Source organism: Larus michahellis, chromosome 13 (genome assembly GCF_964199755.1).
Source record: "Larus michahellis chromosome 13, bLarMic1.1, whole genome shotgun sequence".
In the NCBI taxonomy this organism is placed as follows: Eukaryota; Metazoa; Chordata; class Aves; order Charadriiformes; family Laridae; genus Larus; species Larus michahellis.
In genome coordinates this window covers 9,837,822-9,865,811 of record NC_133908.1, presented here as the reverse complement: position 1 = coordinate 9,865,811, position 27,990 = coordinate 9,837,822, and the positions used below count along the sequence as shown (strand labels likewise).

Genomic DNA, 27,990 nt, shown 5'->3' with positions numbered 1-27,990 from the left:
GATGCCAGTGTACATTTAGAATCTAATAGGATTCCACTGTATATTCAGGAAATCAAGGTTAAAAACCAGAATATTTGTAGTATAATTTTATTCACCTAGAAACAAGGGGTCAAAAGTCACAGCATGGAAGTTCATTTTATTTTGTAAACTCATTAAAAAGATGTCCATGTACAAAAGAAGGACATTTTAACAATCTAAATGCAGACAAAGGAAACTATAAAAATTCAACACGTTAATAAAAAGTTGAGTTTTTATTTTCTTTCTGCATAATTCCTTGCATCTTCCATACCAGCCTGCACACAATCTTAAGTACAATTGTTAGAATCATTAAAATTCAAGAGGCTGAACATGAAACCATTTGCTCTGCTATAGGAATGTGTTGCTGAAAGATACAAACCCTGTAGCACGTTAGCTAGAAGTAAGACACAAGACTGAAGGAACTGGCTGAAAGGCTTCTAAATTGTTATTGCGCATTCATCTTCTGAGAATTCAATCTCAGTTTTCTTTCTGCAAATATTAGAATATTCCTTAGGGAAGTAACAGCGTTAGACTGAACTTTGTCAAAAGATGTATGTTTCCATGTTGTCCTAATACATCTAATGCGGATTCAAAAATAAAAACATTTCAAAGTAAAACCATCTCAGTCCCAACAAGTGTTCGTTGTGCACCAAAACTTACAGCAGCTATACGACAAGCTACTGTGACATACAATTCAGTCTTCAGTATTGGATACTCTTGGCTGCAAGTTTGGACTTAAATCCTTGAGACACTGCCAGTGAAAGGTCAATTATAAAACTACATTTCTTTTTAACTTGAGCTAATCTGCAGTTTAATTTGTCCCTGTCTCTCTCCCCAAAATGACTCTCAGGATTGAAAACTTATTCTTGTAACCACTACTTGAGGCTTCTGTAAAATGTTTTCTTTCCTGTGTCCTCAATGTAGGCTTGAGACTGTTGAGTGTTTCTCTAGATCCACTGTTCTTCACTAAGCAGAGTTTCTCAGTCAGGAATAATCCGTGTCACGTAGGACTCGTTATACCCAATTTCCAAGTGTAAGTGTCCCAACTTTCTGGAGTTAAGTAAACATCTCACAATTAACAAAGAGCAACTTGAATGCCTAGAGTTAATACACTTCCAAGATTTGTGTCTGTCCTCCGCCAGGACGTAGTGCAAGAAACGAGCCCCGCCAACATAAGGCACTTACCTACGGTACACGAGAAGGGGCAGGGGCAGGGGCGAGAACTCTTGTAACATGCAAGTCTAGTAAGAGTCTCACTGGAGAAAACATAAGATCTCGCAGTCTCAGGGTGCGCTGCCACTTCATTGTGTGCTGCTGTAATAAAGTCTGCTCTGTAACAGGCATCAGATCCTCCCATTGGCAGACACTTCATTAATCTTTGATTTTTGATGATCATATTTCACAGAAACAATAAGGAAAAGCAAGAGGGTTGCTCCTTGGATAGCAGCCAGCAAAAAAAAGTAATAGTTTAATTGGCAGCCATTAATATTACCTAGAAAGAATTGGGGAGAAGAAAAAACCCAACATTAATAAAGATTATACAAATAAAAAAGTCAATCCCTTCAACCTTAAGTAGTGAAGACTTTTCTGCAAAACATGGGCAAAACCAAACGAATCACATTTCCATCTGACAGCATAGCTGCATTTTTAATTACCCAGAGCAAAAGCTGGAACTTTGGAGGAAGATGCACACAGTACAAGGATTGTTTTCTTTTGTGCTTCAATGCCTTAAACCAAGTAATGATGTCCCTGAAGAAGCTGATATGCTGTTACTGCATGATTTCTTACAAAAATTGCTGGAAGCTCCTCCTACCACTGTAAGAATTTTGTGCAAAGACTATACACGTATAGTGGTAGGCATGCTTCATGAGAGTCAAAACAATTTTAAAAAGCTAATAATCTTCCTTTCTTCCCCCCTGCACCCCCCCCTTTCTTTTTTTAAGTCTTGTTTCTTATACTGCAAAATTGCAATACTTTGTTGACTTCAGATAAAACAGCCAAAAATCTCAATGTGCATTTTCATATATGATTTGCTTTCTTCATAATGTAAGTAATAGAGATCACATCAATTTTTGACGAAACAACTCATTTCAAAAGCAAAAAAAAAAGAAAACATCCCTGTGCAGTGGCCACTAAATGGACTTGAAAATGAAATTTCTGCAAATAAAGCCCTGGACTGTAAATTGTTAAGAGACAGTAACTTAAAGCCTTTACCATCTTCACTAGATATGCTTTCGAGGAGCCTGGAGACTATAGTGAAGTGATAAGGCTTTAGTCAAGGGGAAAAAAAGAAAGTCTCTTATGTTCTACAGCTTAATTGAAACAGGTAAAAGTATGATTATTTTTTTTTTTTGTACTATATATACTGGAGAGTCCTCTCCAGCAACCTTTTCAGCCCTGATTAATGCTATATAGTTTCTCAGCATCTGGAGGCCTGTACCTCCCTTGTCTGCTAAGTCAAAGATAAAATAAAAAGAATCAAAAAATGAATGCTATTAAGGAAAGCGTTTGGCAACTCTGTAGATACAAGGAAAGCAATTACTGAGATTTTCTCTCAGCCTTCTTTTGGAACAAAGCTTGGAATTCATGAAACTACACGTGGTTTCTTTTTGGTTCAATTCACCTTTGACACTCCCTCAAAGTTGTTATAAATTAGTGATTTGTATCATAGGAAATAATGTTAAATTAAGAAAGCTCATTGCTAAAACATTATTCCTCTATTAAGAAACGTGCACTAACTACTGCTGTACTTCCAAGAACAATATATTGTGGCTCATTTCCAACATGCCACATGAGCCACAGCCAATTGGACCATTATGATTATCAAAAAGGTTAGAGAGAGTAAAAGTAGTGAAGTATACATCGATCCTAACAAGCTGTTCATGCAGCATGCCTATAAATGTTCAGATTAAATTACTTTAATTACTGAAACTTAGGATTCAATTAAAGTAACTTATAATAAAATGCAATAAAATTAAACAGTCTTGCCTTGACATTTAAAATACAATATACATGTGAATCTCCATTTCAAGAGCAGACGTGTTTAAAGAGTAGTAATTATCCTTTATGAGATGGGATATTAAACCTGTGAAATCTCGTTTTTGTCAGAGAAATAACAATGATTTCAATGGCAGCAATCAACACTGAAGCGCCAGCAGAGAGCAAACTTTCTCAGTAGATTTTGGAGGCAGTCAAATGATATCATGAGTGAACATAAATAGCAGAAACCTGGTGCGTGCATGTGCTTATAGTTATTATACAGCATTTAATGAAAAATTCAGAAGTCATGATTCATAAAGACTCCTCCTTACAATTCCTACCCTGCAAGACCTAAGCAGATTTTAGATATGAATGTTAACTTTCAATAACGTTATACCAAATGAAAATTGAGTTATAAACAGTTACTGATATAAACAGTTAAAACAGCAGCTACTATGGATGCTACAAATCAAAATCACCCACAGAGCACTTCAACCTTGAGCCAGACATATAGCTGCTGAGAAGGCTCGATTGTGTATCAAGTCTTTGGACTAAGAAAAGTAGAAATATCCAGTTCTGACAGCTGTCCAAAGGCCAATCCACTGAGCTGAGTAGCCTGTTCAAAACAGATGACCAATGAGTCATGAAGGGTAACATCTTCCAGTTCTAGCCAACTCTGGATATATTTAGCACAACCTAAATATTTTACAGAGAGAATATTAGGTCCTGTCTTCTCTTAGGCTGCTTCAGAAAACAAAGGCAAAAGGCTAAAAAACCACCATCAAATATCACATGTATTAATTTGTATGAAATTATTATCCTCCTATTGAGCCCTTATTAACTGAATTATCTCTACGTAGAATTGCAGAAAAAGATGCTGTTCTAATTTTGAAATTGACTGGGGAAAAAAGTCTGAATTTGATTAAATTTTTATTTGGTGAGGACACTTCCATAAAGTTAAGGCTACTTGTCATCCTTTGCAGTTTTCTAAAGAGCAACTTATAAACCAAAGATAACAACTTATGGCATGTGTACTGTTCCAAACAACATTACTTTTTGGTAGCATGCAAATCAAGCTTAATGGCAAATTCTCTCATACCAAATTTAAAGTTTAGGCTGCACTTTTAAGCTGTGTATACACAGTAGGTCTAGCGTATGTTTTAAGAACTTTTCATGCTCCTTCTATTGGAACTAATTAGCCCATTGATGATGGTATAATTTTCTGAAATTCTCAAGGTGCCACCTACTGGTGCCAATAATTATTTTAACTTCAACTGGCAATACAAAGCAGACAATACGTTGGACTTTAAGAGTATAAATAGCGAGCAGACAGAAATGCAAAATTAACTCATGGTAATTTCGATGAAGTCTCTTGAAACTAGGAAGCTGAATAATCACTAAGGGAGAGATAAGTACATCCCCATAACTGCAGAAAGTAATTTCTGTACTTTATATCAAATATACTCTTCTTCCACGCATAATTCAAATATTTTTTACTAAAATACAAAAATGTATAAGTAATTTCTACTGATGAAATGGAGTGAAAGCTGAGCAGGTAACTGACAGGCCTTTCAGAAGCAAAATACTCCATGCGTGTTGCCCATGCTTTGATGAGGACAATGTATCATTTTGCATAGTGACATTACATCATACTTACACACAAGATTAAACTTTGTCTTTAACACCATGGTAGACAAATTTATATTTTTAAAATAATAACTGTGCTAAGATTCAACAGTTCCATATGTTTGATGCTTAACTGCTTCTGAAGGAAGACTACTTTATAGGCTATGAATACACTGAAAATAACTTACCAAAATCCGTGTGATTACTCATCCAGCCAATTTCTTTAATAGAGACTAGTGCCAGCAATCCAGAGCCAACAAATGATCCAATCCCCGAAAAGAAAAAGAATAGCCCCATAATAGCACTCTGCATAGATTTGGGAGCAGCTGAATATGCAAATTCTAGACCTGTATTAAAAGATTTAAAAAAAATGCTATTGGAAGATCTAAGAAACACTAGTTCATTCTAGTTTAGTGTTATAGAAGTTACAGATGTATACTTCTTCTGGTATGTTAAACACTTAAATTAGCCTTGGATTTCAGAAGACAGGGAATTAAGGTGGTGAATCCCTATCAGTTCCCAGTTCCCTCTAACTGCTTTATGAACCCTGTTAAAGGTCATCAGTATATCAACCCATTAAATGGACAACACTTGAGACATGCGCTTTGATCTTATTAATCTTACATGTGTAAAATCAAGAAATCTTCTGAGGCAGCATATTCATTTTTCTGTCCAAAATTAACCTCACAGAAATTTATTAAACTGACTCTAACCTGGCAAGTTCCTTGCTCCCCATTTCACTTGTTTCCACATTGCCTATCTATCTGTTGTGCAGTATTTACAAAGCACATGGCATTCCCTGCTGAGAACAAAGTACTTGGAAACAGAAGGTCACTCTTGCATTGACCATGAACGTTTATTTCACACAGACTCTGTGTCTGTATCTCTGAATGTGCAGACAGAGAAATTAATTGTAGCTGGGAAGGCAGTAATTAGTTTTAATTTAATTTTGATCTAGATTTCTCTGAGCTCATTGCTTGCTGGCCTATTCTTTTTAAGGCTTGTAGAAATGAGACTTCAACTTTAAAGTTTCCTCACTCAAATTTTAACCAATAAAACCAAGAAAAACATACCAGTGACATAATTTGAAAATCTGTCCTACTGAATTTTAGCACCAACTGAACACACTGGGTTGGGCTCTGCTTTGCAAAGACTAATGCCCATGATTAACTCTCCTTTTTAGAATAATAATAGTGTCAAAAATCAAATGGGATTAATCACAAGAGACCGTCAACTACATTCTTTGCAGAGCTTTTTCTCTGACAGGTGAAATGCTTGTTTCAAAACAGTCTGCTTCATACTGAAAATTAATGCTACCTCGTCTAACATTTTTCTTGGCAAAGAGGGCATTATAGACTGGAAAATGGCACAAATCTTGTGTCTTGCATAATAAAGGTATGCTTTATTTTCACCCTTACTGGTATTTGACTTTTGCTACTCTAGACAGAGTTTAATAGAAATACACTGACATTTCTTTTCAAGAAAAGGCTTAACACTTCAAGCCAGATAGGTCAATTTGCCTGTTACGAGGGCTGAACTTTGTTCTTGTAAAAGAAACAGAAGTGTATGTTCTCACTGATCTAACAGCATTCTGCACTGCCACCTGGGAAATCTCTGATAACCAACACACTGCTTCTCTTTTCCTTTGCAAAACATGTTAGAATGGGCCAACAGCAACCTGCCGGTGATTCTAGAAAGGAACTGAAACATTCTTCGTGCAACTCAGCTGTCTGAGTTCCTGTAAATTCAAACTAACGAGAGAATAGCTACAGAGATGGAGAGACATCTGCAGACGGGGATGGGGAGAATTAAAAACTCAAAATTTTTTTCTAGGCTTTGCCACTAATATAATAATTCAGCTTTTTCAAGGATTATTTATCGCACCAATCTCACTTAAAAAAAAAAAAAAAGTAGACTCTCCCAGGATACAGTAGCTTGCTTTTTAAGCTCTTGTTAAGTTATCATAGCTACCACAAGTCTCCAGAGTATCAGTCACATTTTGGTCACCAGGCTTTTGTACATTCTGTACAAGTTAAGCTCAAGTACATAACATGAAAGGATCTGGCCCACTTCTCTTGTTCATTTTGCAGATATATTGGATGCAAGTGTTACTGCTGGAAAAAGACCTTAAGACTCAAAACAAAAACCAAAATGGGTGTAACACTATGCACTTTTTGCAACCTATTTAGGCACATTTCTAAACTTGAATATTGTTTTCAGCAACCCTAATATTTAATCTACCATAAAGAATATAAAATTTTCTTTTTGCCTTCAGAGATATTTTTGCCTGCTGGCAGCCATTGATAACAATTTCATGCTACCTCAAACAAGCAGTTTTGAAATTAAACCCTCTAGTTGGTGTTGTCGTGTGAGATTACGATTCGAGTTAAATAAGGGTGCTTTAAGAGGATTGACAGAATAATAGAAAAGATAAATGCAATGTGTGTCATCTTTTTAAAGGTACCTCAAGCGTAACTAATGTGGCTTAATAAGAATATGCTTAGTTTTGCAGTAAACAAAAAAACAAATGTATGTTTCTGCTCTTAAGATATTTAGTCCCTTTTGGTTCACAATAAACATTTCCAAATCATTATAGTTTTATAACCATTAACACTTTGCTTATTTTAAAGCTGAATTTCATAGTACAATAGACGCCTTTATCAACTTCCAATATCAAATTGGTAAAGTATACTCTATTAAGTCTTGAGAGGCCTTCTTAAAGATACTAAGAATTCAGTTTAGATAACAATCAGAGGCAGGAAAAAACTCTTTGTAAAACAAATGAAATGAAAGTGTAATACATACAGCAATTAAGATCTGCATAGAATTTCTGGTTCCAAGAAAAAGAAGCCTTTGCATTTTTCATAACATTGACCAAAAGTTTTTGAAGTTACAAAGCTTTTGGTACAGAGCCAGCAAGTGCAGAACAGCAGAGTATCACATAAGAATAGTGTCAGCTAATTTGACTTCTCATGAAGAAGTCCACTAAAGCAGTTGAAAAAGCCAACCCTCAGTTTGGAGTTCAAAAAACAGAGAATACATTGAGTCCTTGACCTTTCCACTAGCTGCAGACAGGTTTGTTATTTTTTCCTTGCGAACACTCACAAACTAGTAACAGCACCTAACTGAAACAAGAATGTGTAAGAGGGAAGAAAATTATTTACTTTTGCATGACCACTTGCATTTCTGATAAGTCATCTATTTATCTGAGCAGAATTAATTGGCACAATCCCTAAAATTGTAACTAAAAGTAACTAACTCATTTTACTCTTTTGATAAAAATGTTCAATACAGCTTTAGTTTTAATAAGTACTCAATTAAAGAAGACTTCCACCTTCAGATTTTTATGTTAGGATTTGTGCTGGCTACTGTTCACGTATAATGAAATGTACTGTAATATAGGACAGCAATGACTATGCAGATACGTCCTCTAGCAAAGGATGCATGTTGATTGCACTGCTAAAGCATACTTTCCATTTAAGAATTTTAAGTGTTTAGCATTTTGGGTCTTAGGGATAGGGATTTGGGTCTTAGGATTTCAGTTCGTGCAATCCAGCAGGACCTTATGTCCAAATTTAGTGTTTACTGTCACAAGAGTTTGTGCGAGGTGCTGGTTTCCAGGTACCTGCTGTGTGCGTGCATAGGGCTAACTGTGTGTTGGGGGACCCTGCATTCCCATTGCAAATGGAACACTCCCAACATCAGCCTGATGTGGAACATCAACCTACCGTCCACCAGGAAGGAAAGAGTACACTGCTGGTGCATTTGAATGCATAATGCAAAACTACAAATACAAACAAGACAAAACGATATAAAAAAAAATTCCTCCAACATACTAAATAACTAAGGTAGAGTTTAATACGCGATGGAAATGTCTAATTCTTCCAATCACGTGAAATCCCATGCCAGACAGTTGGAAGAAAAGCTTAGAAAAAATGAGCAGATAGAAAAAAACAAACCACAACACCCAAACCAACATTTTGTTCTACTTGCCAAGCAATCCAACCACCTTGCTTTATTTCCTGAGAACTGTGGTGACGGTAGAACACATGTAACCAGAAACACAATGGAGTAGAAGTTCTCTGTTCCACAAAGAGGGGAACAAATGGGCCACGTAAGAGCTGGGTATACCGCCAGCAAGATCTTACGGAATTAGAGAATCTCATTTTAACCCACTGTGCTTGCCCAGCGTGAGGAATGAATGTAACCTCCTACAGGGGAAATGAAACCAGGAAATTCTGTCATAAGGAATCGAAGAAAAAGAGATATATATAATGCCAGTTTGAATGGATGATCTCCCAAGTTCAATATTCTGAAACAATATTTCAACACATTAATAAGCAACTATAGTTAAGCAAATACTAAATTATTTTTAAAGTCAAGTCACTGGAGGAGTTCCAATATTTTAAATAGAATTGCAGAGCAACCTGATGTAAGTAGTATCAGAATAGCTACTTTATGATCGTGAAAGGTTTCTGTTACTGGTAATTGCTCCCAAGCACTAGATATGTAAACACTGTGCTAAAAGACTCACAATAGCATTTCACTTGTTTAATCATAGTAAACCAGTGTTAGGCATACCACAGTGAAAACAGATAAATTGCCTGTGCTTTCTTCCTGCTAATGAGCCCTGCACATATACGAAGCAGAGCAGAAAATAAGATTTTATAGTTCTATTCATCCCCTCCTCCCACTTCACTTTCAGCTTAAAAATCAATATGATCACACAGCTGTCCACTAGATCACACAGAACAGTATTAAGAAATGTAAAATTTCTTGCATTTGTTCAAGAAAGGCAAGATTTTAACAGTGTTTCAGTTTTCCTAGTCTCCCATTGAAGTACTACAGCTATAGAAAAACTGATCTATAAATAAAAGCAGATAAAACTGTATAAAAAATAGCTACTTCATTATTAACATTCAAAAAAAACCCCTAGTTTAGATTGTTACATAAATTTTCTTATTTCAGAGATGTAAGAACTCAAGTAACGTGAATTTAAACTGCTGCTAAATCTTTCTAAAGATGGTTTACTTCTTCCTTTTTCCCTCAGAAAGGTGTTTCCACTTACTAATTGGCTTTCTAAACCGTGAGCTTAGTTTTTAAACCAAAAAAATTACAAAGCACAAATTTTATTTGCAACACAAAGGAAGATTCAGAGGAAACAATACTTCAGTAAAACTATTCTTTAAAATACAATATTGAAAGAGTGTATTGTTTTCCATTAGGGCTTGCAAATATTCAATGCTAACTGGATGACACGCAAATATTTAAATACTGCTCTGCTTGAAATTCAGTCTTGAAAACATTCTTATGTAGCCAGTTTTCAAATGTGAAAGACAATTGTGTGCTTTGCCACTTATATTAAGTTATATTATATGATATTGTATTTGGGAACATTACAGCTTATTTATAATGTTTTGAGAAGTAAATATTTATTTTCTAAGAATCCATCATTTATGATAGATATGAAAGCAGATTTAAAACACATAAAGACTCTTACCTGCTATACTTGCAAATATTTCACTGAATCCAATCAGCACATATTGAGGAATCTGCCACCATATTGGCAAATCTGCAGCATGGTATGTAACATTTCCAATTGTCTGATTAATTGTTTTAACCTTTACAATTTTCAGTCTGTTGCTTTCCAGAATTCCTACGTGGAGGGAGGGGAAAAAAAGATTGACCTAATACGCAAACACTGTTTCTTCATTTTAAGAATTAAATTAGGATTCAATCCTGCATTGCAATTACAAATTATAAAATAGGAATATGTATTTCCTTATTTCCTAACGTAAAGCATTTCAGACTACTTTTGCTATTGTTATTTCAAGACATATAGTTCTTCCGCTATAGAATTAGTGATTATATTCTTATTCAGTAGCAATAACTATACAAATACTTAACTCTTTTCCAGATGGATTAGCTGAGAGCTTTCTCATAAAACCTGTGTTTTAAAGACAATCTCATCTTCAAAAACTACTGCTTTGCAGCGTTGAACCATTGCATCTGCCACCATAGAATTAATAAATTAGAAATCATTTTGCTTATCAAAATGGCTACACTAGTCCTGTAGAACTATGAAAACCCTTTATGAATATGATCATGACATTTATATGACACTTATCACCCCAAGAGATCCAAAAGCTCATTAGAGCTTGATTTACAAGCAGTACACTGCATAGAAAGCACCTCATATAGAATGAAAAACAAACATGATAGTGCAAAATATAACATTTTTTAGCTTGCTCAACGTAACAGTTTAGAGTAGAAAGTGAACATCAAATAAAGCTGTTGGGTTTTTGTTCAAGTTGCCCAGATGAAAGGATTTGCCTCACTGTTATATAAAATGCACAGAATAACTCATAGTTAATAAAACTCCCTGCTTCACCCAGAAAGGACCTCTATAGAAGAGCTCTCAATATCCTTGGAAATAAGGTGGATTTATTCATCACAAATTCAGAGGAGCAAGGCTGAGTCAATGACACCACTTCCTGTAATAGGTGTTACACACATGGCCTCCCATTTAGTGCCTGTCAGCTTTGGTCTCTTTCTACTTACTGAGCCAAGATCTGACCTAATCTTGGGTCACAAAATATCACTCCTGTTGCACAAAAAAAATTGTACAAGGCTTAGATGACAGATGTGACGCTTCATGGATATCATACCATGTACAAGTGCTTACATCTGTTTCCTCACTGCTAGCTTTTTGTTTCCTACAGGCAGCCAAAGGATGACACGTACATTTAATATGACGTTGACTGAAGTTATTGACAGCACTTTTCATATAAACAAGCACAAGCAATTTCTAATGCACAATTTAATATCTGTTCTCCTGTTTCTTCCCAAATCTGTGACATACAAACCTTGATGGGGCCAACCAGATCAACATCTCTCTGCTAAGTGACAGTGTTCCAAGGGAAATGACTGATGTTCGCCACAACCACCTCATACCGTGACATGCAGTTTCTTATTAGTCCTGGTCATGGCAAGAGACCCAAGCTGGGAAGAAAGCACGAGGTAAGATCCCTGTAGTCCCTATATATAGACTGTAGGTGAGGCCATAACTAATCAAGAAGTTCTAGAAATCACATCCTTAAGAATAACTGTATTTCATCGTTGTAGGGAGTCAGAGCCAGAGCTCTGAAAACCAGACTGAGGGAACACACATTAACCAGTGACTTACAACGTAGTTTGAAAGGGCTGGAAAGCTGCATTTGTATAACCCATGTCTATTCATTCAGAGCAGTACAGAATCTATTCAAGTACGAAATCTCACAACAGCTCTACAGTCTAATCTTCTGAGACACAAGAGTTGTTGAGAGGAAAACAGGTTAGAATTACCCAAGTTTGCTTAAATGCTACCCTGAGGCACAAAAATGTTTCTGAAAAAGTGTTTTCCTTAATAACATCTGGTTTTGAGGTAAAGACTGTTCTGAACTTAGTACCTCTTGGTGCCAGGCCGCCACAATTTTCTCTACCTTCCTCACTTCTTCGGTATCTTTCTTTAGCTCTTCAGCCACCTTGGTGCCCTCTGAACTATGAAGAGCTGATGTAATTAAAATAAACTGGGTTTCCTGATGTTTTGGTTTTAATATAGCTGACAACCATTTGAAAATGGAACTTAATTAAAATGTAAACAAAGCAGTATAGTCAGCTAAGAACTCAGACATAATTTCATTCATATACATTCAACACAAAATTATTGCATCTCAAAACATCTAGTGATCCTTAATGTGTTTGCTAGTCTTCCCAACATAAGCAGATTTAGGAGGCATTTAGCCACATAGGAGCATAACTACCATATATCAAACTCTGCCATAAATTTATCTTCAAAGTACTTCAGAATCTAGAATCTATTGATTCTTTCTTAGACTTTGATAGACAAGCTTCAAGTTTAATCTTACAGTTTTAGTGGTTAAAAGAATCTTAACTTCTTGCTATAATTGTTTAAACTCTATAAATGAAGTAGACTTTCCAGTTGAATAACCTTAAATACCGCTGCTCAGAATTTACGATAAAATGCATGAAGCACAGCAGATGTTCATTAAATCTAATCAGTTGTATTCTCACACAGTTTATAAGATATTTAAAATAATCTAAACAATCTAATAGGCAGCCTAAGTAGTGTCGAGACCTAATGCGAGTTAGATAAGTAAGTTAAAATGGACATATGGCACAAACAAATCATTAAGATACTTCCAAGATTGCAAGTTAAGATATTAACATCTTCATACACTTAAGATTTTAATCAGTATCTCTCTCTAAGGCAGAAATGGTTGGAAGTAATGTAAGAATATGAAAATATGGCTTCTATAAATATCATCTAATGAGAAAATAAAAATTTTGTGGAACATATAAACCAAAAGAAGCTTTTCCTCCTGCTAGAAATAAATAAAGTTTCCTGTACCCCAAATTTGTCACAGCTGAAGCTCTTAAATTCATGTTATGATGAAGGGATGTTAAGTTACTCCCAAAGGTTAAACTTTCCAACCAGATTGCATGTAACCCCCCAAAAAATTCACCTTCTCATTTCTATTGTGGAAGAGTTAGGGGAGGATCAACCCAACAAAATCATGCATTATATTTGTAGGTGAATAGAAAACAAGAAAGCATTTGAAATTTTTAAGAATTCTGCTATATGAAGCCATTCACCAACTCAGCTATCTAGCTCGATATGCCTTTTTTCCCCAGTACTAATGAAGACAGCTATTGCTGGTTTTGAATTCACTAATATGCGAGCCAGCAGGTTCTATTTAAAGAGATGACATTTAACTGTTTTACATCATCTTCTTTTGCTGGTAGCAGTAAGTAATATGGAATAAGAGAAACATTCCTATTTTAAGTTTAAATGACTTTGCTTTAAGAACTTTACTTGCACACATACAAAGTGACCTTGGCCTAATAAGGTAATTATCTCTCTCATTGAGAAAAATCTTAATAGCCGTATAAAGTGTCCCTTTCCCTAAAATATAGGAGATTACAAGTGCTGAAATTAATTTATTTAAGGCTATAATGCTTTATCAATATGTTCATTACAGTGATACCAGGTGAAGGCTATAGGTTCTATGAAGCATTGCTCAGAGCTGTTCAGTTCCACATCAGCAGTGCTTAACAACTTTAAATCATCTCAAAAGCAGCTGATTTATGGTTCGAACAGAGCTGCCATCTTTTTCCTTTCATGCTACGGCTAAGCTATTTTACACTGCAGTAATTCCCAAACAATAGGGAACATTAAGGTAGGGGAGAAAAAAAAAAACCAAAGTGGGAAGAAACTCTTGTTCAGCCATAACCTAACTTTATTATTTCAGATAAAGGGAAAGGATTTTAGATAAAGTTTCACTTTTCTAACACTTGGAAGTCAGACTATCTGAAGGAACATACTTATTGCTGAACTAATTTTTTTTTCAGGATAAATAAATTTTCAACTTCAAGATAAATGGTTAATAAATCAGACAACATGGACTTCCACAATACCATCAAGTTTATTTTAAGAGGACTAACAGCCTTATATCCAAATGCTGGACACTTTGTTTGGCATTTTTTGAGAAAATATGGTCAGAAAACAAATAGTTCTCCTCTAACAAGCAAAATAAAAAGTAACATTCTATGTGAAAACCTTAACTAACAAGTTGGTTTACAAGGTATACACTTGAAGGCTGTTTCAGGCAGGAAAAGTAGCCCTATTTTATCACAAACATTCAAAACAGTTTAGTAAGATTTTTGGATAAAATCTCTTTCATTGTGGAAACTGCATCCATGCAGTTACGTTCTACCTACCCCATGAAAAAGATTTCTGAATATTGGAATAAAGATTCAGAAAGGGTTTTTTTTAAATGCTGTTGTCAGTAGCTGAATAAATAGCTCTGTAAGTAGATCTCAAAGTTGCTTTTTCTTACCTGCAGCAAACGCAGAACACATTACAAAGAACATTCCAACTGCAATCCTCTTCAGTGAGGATGGGAGCAAGCCATTCCTCTTTAAAATGGGGTCCACTAATTTATCTTTTAAGGGTATTAGGATCAGAATAAGCACTGCATCAAACATAGTCAACCAGGCTGCTGGAAACTGAAAGGACAGATGACTTCAGTTAGCAATTTCATACTTACGGGCTGATTTTTACTATTATTTAACAAAGGAAAAAAATATTTTTCATGAAACACTGAAAACAAACCACAGTGCACTGACAGACACTGGGAAAAGAAAAATAAGAGTGTGTAAAAGCTAAAGAAACACTCAGCTATTCAGGTTTTCATTTAATTTAGCAGTTCATAACTCTGTTAGCTCAGAAGCACAAATGATTCCTCACCATAATAACTCCAACAGTATTGCATATTCTGACTTTCAAGATGCATCTCCAGCTGTGCTGAGGTGGGTGTTGGGTTGTGGGGTTTTTTGGGGGGGTGGAAAGCACCTACACTCCCACTGGAACTGAAGAACATCAAGTGTTCAGAGCAAAAAGGTTCTTTACACAAAAGCAGATAATACCTCACATAGTTCCAAGGAAAATGAGGAATAAGAAATTACTGGGCAGATGAAGAGAGTACTCTGAGAAAACAGAATGTGGAACTTAGCAAAAATGCTTTGCAAAGGATTTTATTTATTTAAGATTTCTAAGTTTCGGAGAGCTCATATTTTAGGTCCTTACTCTGAATTAATTTCTGTTAAAACAAAAGTTAACTATCTAAGTAAAACTATATGAATTCCTTTTGAAAGATGAGATGGCCATAACATTACTGCAATATCTGAATTTTTTTGTATACATCCTGAAATATGTTTAATGGAAAAAAAATCACTGGCCTTAGGGACAGTGCTTAGTCCTTAGCACTATTGTGCGTCCAGTGATATACTCCAGTCTGACAGAATTAAACTTTTTTCCTGCTTCAGTCATGAAAAATATTTAGTAGCCAGGTTCTGTAGATCTTCTATTATTAGGCTTAGAACTATCAGAAACATGCCACAAAACAGTAGAAACAGAGTTTTACTAATGTAATACAAAATTACATTTAAATTAAATTACGCTTGTCAAATGAACAAAGAGTATCATGCAAAACATGCATCCTTTCTCATTTGCAAGACTCAGTAATTGAGGATAAGATTCCCGTCTGTATGAATGAGACAATTCCTACCAAGCTTAATAATATTTACCATCTGTTCTGAGCTAACAAACCAAGACAGTACAGAGTATTTATAAAAATGTTCTGGGTTGGAGTTATTTCTTAAAATTGTATTTAGAACAGTGTGATACTGTACTATGCATCGCACTGACTCTTTGACCCAAAATACAAGCACTGCTTGATCTGTGTGTTTCAGATGCAGATTCAGTTTTTGATACTAAACTGTTTCTGTGTGTGTGTAAACTCAGGGTTAGAGTAGATTAATATTTTGTAGAAATTATCCAGGATGACCAAGGGGCCTGTGACACTCTAAAGCTACAGCTATAGAAGACAACCAGATTCCCTTAAGGTTACAAATCTTGACCACTGCAACCATCTCAATAACCCAAGCCCTCAGCCTCTAACACAGGGTGGGCATGCACCTCTCGTTGCAGACGAGAGCCCTAATTCACTGATTGGTTGTAATCAGTCCAGGATGTCCGAGATGATCTTGAACTCAAAAACAAGAGTTAACAAAATGTGAACCTTCAGTTCTTCATAATCATGGAATCATAGAATACCAGGTTGGAAGGGACCTCAAGGATCACCTGGTCTGACCTTTCTTGGCAAAAGCACGGTCTAGAAAAAATGACCCAGCATCCTGTCCAGCTGAATCTTAAAAGTGTCCAATGTTGGGGAATCCACCACTTCCCTGGGAAGATTATTCCAATGTCTGATTGTTCTGTGAAAAATGCCGCTTACTTAGCCAATATCACTAGCCTCCTTTAAGCCTTCACCTGTGATTCAGAAGCAGCTCAGTTTTCAAGTAAGTTCAAAGAAAATTTAAGTACAAGCATTTTTATTTTTGATCTGTAAAAAAAAGACTGAAGACATTCTGTTTTATTGATATTAATTTTTAATAAAACAGAAGAAAATTTTAAAAGAACATTTAGTAAGCTCGTTAATAACTTACGTCCATACTTTTTGTTTTTATTTCTCAGTACCGTTTCTGCAATTACACGATGCCAGCCTTTCTTGAAAAATACTGATTGAACAACTTCCTTCAATATGCTAAACTGATTCAAGGTAAAGTGAATATTGATTAAGCAGTATTAAGTTACAAATGTATCTCAGATTCCAAACTTGCTAATACTAATGTTTCAGTTAGGTATGGATATTCCTACTGAGTTTGTAGGGATGCTTCTTTACTACTTATAACTTTGAAAACTTAGGGCATATAGATTTATAAGGTTTCTTCAAAGATCATACTTTGTCTGCTGAAGGATAAAGACACTTAATTAAAGCAGTGAAAATTATTTGAATACATCCAAAACAGGATGGTGTGAATTCCATATATGGGTAGATAAGCCAAAATCTCTGTATTATGCATCGTGCTTCTAAATGCCTAATGTCTGTGGCCATCGATTCTTTTTAGCCACTACCTTAACTTTCTGGAATTTTTGTACAATACTTACCTATTTTGCATCTCAACTAAAGAAAACATACTTTTCACTTGTTTTGCCGTACTTACCGTATGAATAGAATTGGTGTCATTTGATATTTCAGGAATTTTCAGATGGAGACTTTGCAATACATATGTTGTCTGCATCTAGCATTAGGAAAGATGAGTTGAGATTACTTAGACAAGATGTCCTGAGAGGAAGATATTTTTACATTTTTAATAATTTTAATAATTAACAAAGATTATACCAGAGGTAAAATGCTAATATAGCAAAACAAAAAGAATTGTTATAAAGAGTTTGCAATGTTCTAACCCCTAACGCATTAGTATTTTTGCTAACATAATATTATTAAAGTGATTTTTAACCCCGGGTGTGTGAAAAAAAAGTAGTTAAGATTAACACATGGGTATTAAACAAGTCAAACAGTCAATACCAGAGTTCTGAAAATTCCTCTTCAATATTCATTTTCTCTAGAATCACAGCTACTGAATGCTAACTGTACGTAAACCTTATAGAACAGTTTCCCCCCAAAAGCTTTTGTGTGTTTGCTCCAGGTAACTGTTCTGAGGGGGTAATCTTCAGAACTGCAACTTGAAGCTAGTGCCCCAAGACCTTTCAAATGCAGCTGGGAGAAGTGGAAGTTAGGGTTCTTACATTAGAAATTATGGGTTTTAGACACATAAAATAAATCATATGGAACTACTCACTTGAAAGTACACTGTCCAGTAAGGTATTAAAGCCAAAAAGACAGGGATAATCTTGACAAGAGCTTTCACATCTTCTACTTTGTCTTCTCTGAATGGGCCCCCACGAGACAGCTTGGCCATCTCAAACAGGCTTTGCTTGTGAGGTTGCTGAAGTACTCCCTGGCCTTCGCTTTTGAAAAGAATTTGAAATGTTTAGTTAAACAACAACAAAAACTGACTTGTGGCACTTCTTTATAAAAAGCTCATGCAGTTTCAAAATAAGTTACTCTTAACAGCAAAACAACTAGGCCAAAATGGATCATCACCAGGTGATCTGCTGATTATTAAAACTTCCATTATAAAGACATTCTTATTTCCCATCCTCCCCCCACCATGCATAAATAACTGGCACTGCAATACGGAGAACTTAAGAAACAGTATCACAAAATATAGGTTATTCTAATTCATTGCATTGTTTTGCAATCTGAATACAGCCTGCTGCACAGGAAGCACCTGACATCTCTTATCATCAATTACTAAATTCAGCCACCAGTATTCCATGGGCACCTCTTGAGAGTGGAGTAACCACTTGGAAAGCAAGAAGCCACCCCACGTTTTGGCTGCCCATCAAACCACTTACAACATTAAATACAGATGATAGTGTTTTTCGAATCAGAAGATATCCCATAAACGTATCTAAGCAGAGAAGAAAAGTTAACTAATGCTTAAAAGCAGCATACTTAGGTTACGTTACCCTTTCAGAAACTCTGAACTGGCAAGACATAGCATTCAAGTGAAAACAGCAGACTTGATCTCCATGTTGGAGATCCAGTCATCTCAAAATGTGCCCCTCTCATCCCAGAACTCCCAGAAAACATCTCCAGGACTCCAATTTTCCAGTTCCAGTTCTCAAAGCAAAACTGCATGTTCTAGCGTACTTTCTAGTGTGACTTACTGCCAGCTAGTTTGAACTAACTAGTTCCAGCTCTTAGACTGATTCACTGAATTCAGACTATACAAAAGAACTCATTACAAACCTATTAGTTGAATGTTCCAGATGTCTCTTTCTTGAGCAACAAGAATATGCAAGAATTTTAAACATGTCTGTGAAGGCACTACCATCAGGTGGTTTTGTGATGAAGAAACTCTGACCACATAAGAAAACCATGAATGAAATCCCAATGCAAACTGTTGGGATACTATATCCAATAACAAAGCTCACATTCTGTTGAATGTATGCAATGCCTCCCAGAGAGAGAATAGCTCCCAAATTGATGCTCCAATAAAACCAATTAAAAAATCTTCTTGTGGCTTCTGGACCCCGATCTTTGACCTAGAAGAGATTAAAAAAAGTCATTCAATTCCTGAAAAAAATAAAGCCTGTTAATTAGAATTCAATCAAGTTCAATGCACTGAAGAATTTAGGTTTAATTTAGAGTCATACTGAAATGATTTAAGTGTTTTGGGCTTAGCATGGTATTTGATGAAATGACACCTTGCCGAGCTACCCCCAGTATATCAGTGACCTTCTGAAGTCAGCAGAAGTTCAGCATAGGGATAGAAGTCATACAATACTAAACTACACTGCTGTCCCAGAAAGGCTGTCATTATTTCCAAAGCACTGTCTCTCATTTGGTCATTTCTCTAGACAAAGCTCACTCAGATTAGTGTCCCATAGTCCACACAGAAGTTGAAATAACTAATTTTTTAGTAAAAAAAAAAGTTAAGCTACCTAAAAATTCATGTATTAGTACTATCGCAACAATTGCTTCTTCCAACTGTACACATGTAACAGTTAACCATATTCCATCCTCTCAGCCTCAGGTGACTACTTGGTAGTTAAAGCACAAATTCAAATTTTTACACAGTCCTAATGGCTCTCATCAGAACATAAACTGAAGACTTGCCATTCTGACCTTTAAAAAAAATAATAAATTAAATTGCCTGAGATGTCACAAGACCCCAGTAAGCATTTATCTCTCTGTTAAGTCAGCACTGTTCATAGTGCTATTTTTCTCCTTGAAGCTCCCAGTTTCTCCCCAGTGAAAGTAAAGACATCCTTGGTTTATAGAATTATCCTGTACAGTTCTCACCATCACTCTTATTGCCTACCATTAGTCACCTCATGTTTTGTAATTAAGTCACAGGAACCCAGCATCACTCATAAGATGTGATGTAAGAGAAATTATGCAAGATAAAACTTGAAATACATTAAAAAGATCAACTAGTCTGTAGAAGAATCCATAATACCATATTTGTCACTGTTTTATGACTGAAAGGCCATTAACAGTGACTAGCAAGCCAGTGCCATGCACCAGCCTTGTCGAGTCAGTTGTTTTTTATTTCTTATTGCAAGTTTCCCTTCCTCGTTTGCCAGAACTTCAAAAGATGTGTTTAGTTTGCAATATGAAAAGTAACCTGTGTCTTGAAACAAGTTTTTAATATTGTCAGTTCTGATTTATAGCTTCAAGTTTCTCAGTGGTGTACAAACCCATCTGTATCATTTAACCAAGCTTAGCAAAAGAAATTAACTATTCCTATGCATAGTTAATAGCATTGTTAGACATTCAGGTAGCATGTCAAATACAGTCTTGGAGCCTAAACCCAAGAAATTCTGCCTTTCCAGTTTCAATTTGGTACTCATTTCCTAATTTTAACAGTCGTCACCTGCAGTAGTGTATCAACCTAAGAATTTGTTCTAAACCCCAAATGGAAGCAGGATATTAGCAAACAATTACATCATAAACACAGTGCTCCAACTTATTTGAAGAGTTAGCAATCTATTTTATAAGTTTCCATCTCTTCATCATAAAGACTCAGTTCTCTTATACTTTCTTCAAGAAAGATGACTTCCCATCCTCCCTCTTACAAATGACCTTGCTCACGTCTATCCAAAGAAAAACTCGGAGATCAAAGCAAACCTTGATAAACGTAAGAGAGAGCAAGCACAGCATGATGCTTCTATCAAGTATTATCTAGCCTCCAACCATTAGCTCCTGAGAAACTTCCTGAACCTAGGATGGCTTCTGTCTACTTCATAAACGCAGCAGATCTCCTCTCCATGAACTTATACAGCCTGCTTCTGAACCCAGGTCAGCTTTTAGAATCCATAATATCCTGTGGCAAAGAGTTCCCCAGATAATTACACAGTGGGAAGAACCACCTCCATTTGTCTGTTTTGAACCTGCCCTGTACTAGCCTCACTCGTTTTACCTAGGTCCAGGAAACAACAGAAGGCAGCTGAGCTTTGCAAAAAGGAATGCAATGCTCAAGAGACAGACACACCACACACTTAAAATGAAAAGAATCCATTTTCTGCTTCCTTATCAAAGTATATATAGGCACAAAAAATCACATCACAGCCATGTCTGAAATGCACTATGTCATTTTATTGACAAACATTACTAACAATAAAAATCACACTGAACTAGCTGGTAGAATATCTTGTCAAAGTGGACAAACTATGAAGATGTGATATCTTACCAAAACCAGAAAACACAGTAGACTTAAAAGGCAGTCCTTGCGGTTCCTTTCAAACATCAAATCAGCTGCCCAAAATATTAATTTTATTACATTTACAGCAGACTACTCAAAGTTTCCCCCTGCTAACTACTAGTTGAGCTGTGTGACAGCACAAAATAGATCGGTTTATTCTCTTGTAAGTAGATGCTACATTTTAACAAGGGACCAAGAAGAAGAAAACCATGTTAGAATTTTATTATTTTATTTTTATCAAGGACAAGTATTTTTCAAAAAACTGCAGGAATTCTCCTTTTCCCCCTTATGCTTGCATTATTTGCAATCACCCAAGCAGAAAGAAAAATCTATCACTCCCTCTGCTCAATTTCATCTGTGCTCAAGCACAGCAGTGCTCTCCTTGTGGTACCAGCACCAACAACTTCATTATATCCTTAACATCCTACCAGCAACTGTAGCAGCAAAATGATGCACGTAAATGGCACAAGTATGGTGTGGGTCCTGGATCAAATCTATCCCATGGCCTATCCAAGGGTTCCACATCCCTGCACTGAAAGTCAAAATAGGTACGTTTAAAAGATTTTGTCCCCATCACAACAAAACAGCTTAAAAACAACAGTAGTGCTTAATGTTACCTTCTTAGATTCACCATGTTTTAGTCAAACCCCTTACACGAGGAAAATGCAAACAATAGCAGTGAATGCCATGGCTAGAGTGCAAGGCTTCCTATCACTGAGTGAAAACACTGCAGTAAAACTGTTTCAAAGGCGTCCTGACTCAGATGAACATTAAGCAAGTATCTAATATGCACAATTTATTTGCTCTAGGTAACACGCTGTTTTGCAAATGAGCTCAGATTCAGGCATTTCCCACAGAATTTACCTGTGTTTGACAGCTGTCACTTATTTAGATCAACTCCCACTGTATCCAGTCCTGGGCCTCCAGTTCATTGTTGCACATTCTTCAAACCTCACACAGCTTTTTTCCCTACTAAATGGGGTAGCTACATCATCCTCCAAGAACAGCAAGGAAAAATCCAGTAGTGTTTCTACTTCAATAAAAATACAGAATTACCTACTGTAGTGTACAGGGAGAATCCCAATTGCCCTAAGTGTTCCTCTTTTAAACTATATGGAAAAATTTAATTTAAAAAAAAAAAAAAAACACAAACCAACAGCCCATCACCCCCCCTCAAAAAACTAAACAGAAAACCCCCACAAAAAAAACCCACCAACAAAGAAATGAAGGAAATGAGCAATTCTAAGCCTTCTGGTCACAGCTGCTTTGTCAGTCATTGGCCACATGTCTATGCTGCCTGCATTCAGGTGGGCCTCTGAAGAGGAAATAAAATAATCTTGCTACTTTCAAGACATCTAACATAACTTTTGCAAAAGAAAATCTAACCAGCACTTGATTTTTCTACAGTCCAAAAGGTATTTTTCTTGATATCTCTGCTAACTATCCTTTACATATAGTTAATCCAAATGCAGAAAGAAAAGCACAGTGACATTCTGAGTTTTATAACTGGAATCTACACAGCACTGGATTTCAAAACAGTAAAGGAATAGTTCTCAAAATCAAAATTTCTAATACAAAACCCATACTGGGCTGATTACGGTCAGATGAGATGTAATTACGACCACAGTTTTCATGATAAAGAATCCTGAGTGCTTGGAATGCTATGAGAATTGTGTAATCATTAGGTTATTTACAGCCACTTTCAGCAGAGGACACATCGGCTGTGTAACTCTGCACTGCGATTCCCTAAACTCATTTAGGATATAAGGTTATCATCTTACAATCTGAACAAAATTTTAAACGCAACTAAAAGAAAGAGAGAAAGAGTAACTAGATCTTTAATTACAACACCTGATGAAAAGTCATTACAAATATCTGAGCGACAGCAACTTCCACAGCACAGCTGTCCCTAAGGTTAATACTTAGACTGCATTCAGACTTAGAAGAAAGACGATCACTTGCGGAATTATCCCTCCCCTGGATTTTTCAACAACAACAACAACAACAACTTTCTTAGGAGATGATCCAAATACTAACCAAAGCAGTTTGTACAGCTTGAAACCAAAAATATCACACAGCTTAAATATTAAGATTCTATTAGAGTCTCCTGATTTTTATGTAAAGAGCCGGGAATCTATACAAACATCATTGCTTCTCCATAGTTCCTGTGCTTAGATGCTTTGCTTTGTCACATAGTAATTTCCTAGCTCTCTACAGGTAGGTCAGTTTCAAAGAAATGGATATGCACAGGATTTCTTATTTTTGCCACAGCTAATGCCTATCTGATGCCTACCATTCCACTGTGACATCTGATTTCTGACATCATCTGCTAATGATCTCAAGTATTTCCTAAACCCCAATGTTTCAGAGTTCTAGTATGTCATAATCTTCCCTCTCTCTTCCTTCACATCATGACCGATCCAAAGCTATGACCTCCTATTTGACTCACATAAAAGGAAAAAGATTATTTAAAAGTTACTGACATTAGCAGTTTTTATTTGTTCCTGCAATCAACTGACAGTCACAAGTGACAAATCTAAGAAAAAACCCCAAACTTATCCCAGCCAACTATGTGAGCAGACACACAACAGAGCAAGGATGAAAACATAGAAGCTTGCCCTTCTCTTTAGCCTACAAAAGAAAGTGCAATGACAACAGTTTTCTGTAGTCAGATTTACTCTTACAGAATTCTGACCTTCTAATCCATCACTACAGACACCAGTTATTCTTTGAGAGCATCTGGAGAGAGCTCAGTAATAGAGCTATACAGCAGTACTCAGTTGCTACAAAATTTCAAATTTTTATACTAAAATTTGGCCAATACACATTTCAAATCTGCTTCCTCTCACTGGTGTCATACCTATTCTGCTTCTCTCGGAAACAAAAACAAATTAGTACTGCCAATGTGACTGCCACAACTTCAGTTTTCAAACTGTTACCTGCAGTCTTAGACATCCACAGTCTCCTAAGAAGTTCAACAACAACAAAGTAACTTGCAGTTAGTTAGTGACCTTCAGTTCCTTTTACATGGTCCACCACCCTCCCCCAGAGGCTGGAAAATCAAAGTTCTACAAATAAATAAATAAATAAATAAGGTTGAAAATCACTCTAACGCCATCTTTACACCATCATTTTCCAATAGTGTCCTGCCTCTGGCGATGCTATGGTAACAAAGATGGTTTTAACAAACGTTGAAGATTTTTGTCAGGTTATGGACTGATACATTTAATGACTATGATGACAATTCAGAAAGAAAATATACTGTGGGTTAAAACTAGCATCTCTAACCACCATAACCCCAAACAGATTAATCTATAATTAGAACAATGATTAGAGCTGATACTAGATCTAGTCTAGACTAGTACTAGATACTAGTCTACTACTAATGTTGGCTTCAATGCTGAAGCTAAACCAGCTTTCACAATAATGAGGGACAGTCATATTGTTTCCTAACTACCAAAAGTCACAAACTGCTACACAGAAGAGGAAGTGACTGCAAAACACTCGCACTTAAAAGGGGAACTGGAAAGTACCAGGTTATACATATCACATGATTATAAACGCTATTCTGAGAACCATCAGTTCAGATTTAGACCTCTACGATGGATCAATCTGCAACTTCTAGAAAAACGTCTCTTATTTATAAACACAGTTAAGTAAAACTGGTCTATACCTAATTTGCAGTAACTGTTTTTTGCTAAGTTGACTGGCAAAAGTTACTCTATACTGAGCCTACTTAGTCACTTGTAACAGCACTTCTAAAAGCATCCATGTAACAGAAATTAAGAAACTACATCTTTTTCAACTTAAGAGGAAAGTAGGTATTAGAATTTAGTTTCCATTTTCCACATAGTGATTCTTTTCTTATAAATAAAAACCCCCTTGTTATATTTGGGTTCTCCACCCAAATTGTAGATCATCTGTTAAAACTGAAAAATTTACATGGTAATTTTTGAGAGATCCGCAACAAAATATGATAAACAGTATCTGAAAGGTGGTTCACATCAGCTAAAGTACATGATACACAATTCGTATTTTCCTTTCCTTTCCGTATTCAAGGGAAAGAGGACAAATCTTATCAGCACATATCCAGCCAAAATATGTTTGCATTTTATTCTAGCCTCCCAAGAATGCGACTCTGCAAGACAGACTCTATTCTCAGCAATATATATCCATCTACCCAGCAGTTTGCTACATTCCTATGCAGGGAGAAGGCACCCAAGAGGGCCCAAAACTGCACAACAAGGTAAGTGGTATCCTGTAATATATTTAACAATAGATAAGCCAGAAAAACAGAGAAAAGGAAAAAGTCAGTCCTCGGCAGAGCTCTACTGATTATTCTGAACCAGAAAGGAGTATTTCTTTTGCTTCACCCTACATAAATCACTGTGAATTATCCGCAAGCCTAGCCAAAAACTGCTTTCCGTGAAATCCTGGGGGGAAAACCTTTAAAAATCCAGCTACAACAGCTACACTTCCATTGGCAATGGTTATTCTTTCACTCTGTTCCTGCCATTATTTATCTCTTACATTTAACGTTCATAAAGTGTTCTGGGGATAAGCAGTCAGTTTTGAAAAACACCTTACAAGATAAAGTCATATTAAAGCTATTTCACCTGATGGGCTCATGCTGGCTTAAACAGAACCAATACACTGGGGATACACAACCCTAGGCTGTAATAATGTTTTACATTTATATACTGCCTTTCACCCAGAACTACAGAATTTATAATATATGAAATGCCAAAGAATGACAAATGTAAACTGCACAACAAAGAGAGGTATGATTGGCAAAGATGTTGTGGTAGATCCTACCTCTCACAAAGAATTTCATGGCATTTCTGACACCTGCACTAACCAGAACTCAATGGGCCAATAAACAGACATGCAACTGGATAGGAGGTATTTTCCTTGCTTTGTCATTAAGAACGGTTTGGTTAGAAAAGCTGCTCAGTATCTAATCATCTGAAATTCTCAATTTGTAAAGCAGAAATTATACTCCAATTCATCCACAGTCAGCATACTAACTTAGCATAAGATTGTAAAAAAATACATGCAACTGTGCATTCCAGTTGATATTGAACTATGAGCTGTCTCTCAAATAGTTTCTGTAAAGCCACTTGATTCTGCAGTGATGATCCAATGAATGGTATCACTGAAGTGGATCTGAACAAGGTCATTTGACAGGACGTGTCTTATGAGAACAGCCCAGGTAATATGTTTACCATGTTGTGAGCACCTTCTCACCTGTCATCTGAAGCAACACTGGCCTGCACAAAAGTATCACTCAAGGGCACAGTGCAGTACACAGAGAATACCTAAACCATAAAAAAAATATTTGTTCTCTATCCTTCAGGATATAAAGGCCTCCGACCACTGTCCTAGAAGGACCATGCTATCTTTGACAAAGCTAAAATGTGTATCGGATATTTCACCTGATGACCTCTGAGGTCAAATTAACTGGGTACAAACTCCACAATGGAGGATAATTAACAATCACTTAGCGTCCATTAAGTATGCAGCCCAACTCCCCACGATGGTGATGGCTTAGCCAAATCAGGTACACACCTAAGGCAGGGATACCAGGAAACCAAGGGTTGTAAGAGATCAGACACCACACAGACACCAAAATTATATCAAACAGGATACAGTTTAACAGCTTGCATTACACAGGGAATAAAGCTGGATGATCTGATTCCCTCTGAGACTTAACACCTACAGAGATGTGAATCAGTAGGCAGCCTGTCCATCCCACCAAAGCAAGCCCCTCTACATGACTGACAGCCATCCCCTGGTTCAGACTGGTACCCGCAAACAATTTGGCAGCTGCCAAATAATACTTGACCTGGTCTGCCCCAAAAGGGGTGATGTTAGCCTTGACCGACCCGACGCCCAGCCCCACGAGGACCAGTCCGATGAAGGTGGCAGTGGCACAGTAGCGGGTGGCCCCCACCTGGGAGCAAGGCGCCATGGTGGCGTTGACCGCTGGAGAGGAGCAGTTCTCTATGGGGAACAAGGGGATGTCCCCGCAAAGGCCCTGGCGGGTGTGCGGCGCAGCGATGACGGGGAAGGCCAGCATGCCCAGCAGGTAGAGCGCCATGCTGAGCAAGATGGTGACAAACTTGCCCAGGAGGGCGTCAGCCAACCAGCCGCCAAAAGGCGACACCAGGTAGGTGATGCCCATGAAGAGCAGCAGGGCCTGGCTGGCCTGGGCACCCTCCCAGCCGTAGGGAGGCCCGTTGAGGAAGAGCACCAGGTTAGAGGTGATGCCGTAGAAGGCCACTCGCTCCAGCAGCTCGGCCAGCAGCACGGCGGCGCAGGCCAGCCGCCGCCCGTGGAAAGCGCTGCTGGCTGCCCGCCCGCGCTCCCCGCTGCTCAGCAAGGGGCTGCGCTCGCTCGGCTCGGCCTCCTCCATGGCGGTGCCTCCTTCCCGGCCCTCCCTGAGGAAACTTCCCCGCGCTCGCGCGGCGGGGCCCGGCCCGGCCCGCCCCGCCCACGGTGGGGACGGCGCGTCGCCATTGGCTGAGGCCGCCGTCGCTCCGCCGCCAGTGCCATCACGTGGGCGGCTGGGCTGCAAGGGAGCGGCGGCTGAGGCGAAGCGGGGCGGGGCCAGCGGAGGGGGCGGGA

At 37.2% G+C, this 27,990-nt stretch overlaps 1 protein-coding gene across 2 annotated transcripts; it reads right to left on the bottom strand.

Moving 5' to 3' along the window:
• Positions 1-116: 116 nt before the first annotated feature.
• Positions 117-27,848, bottom strand: SLC15A4 (solute carrier family 15 member 4). 2 transcript variants are annotated; one of them, XR_012589728.1, is made up of 9 exons: positions 27,209-27,848; positions 18,906-19,201; positions 17,890-18,058; positions 17,251-17,328; positions 14,523-14,691; positions 10,124-10,279; positions 4,812-4,970; positions 1,204-1,510; positions 117-1,068 (listed from the first exon to the last, which is right to left on the bottom strand). XR_012589728.1 is itself a non-coding variant. In XM_074605959.1 (8 exons), the coding sequence occupies exons 1-8, from the start codon at positions 27,776-27,778 to the stop codon at positions 1,362-1,364; spliced, it is 1,746 nt and encodes a 581-aa protein (XP_074462060.1). In that variant the 5' UTR covers positions 27,779-27,848; the 3' UTR covers positions 117-1,361. The 2 variants fall into 2 exon arrangements, 1 of the variants encoding a protein (XP_074462060.1); XM_074605959.1 differs by having other exon boundaries at positions 117-1,510.
• Between the last annotated feature and the right edge of the window lie 142 nt (positions 27,849-27,990).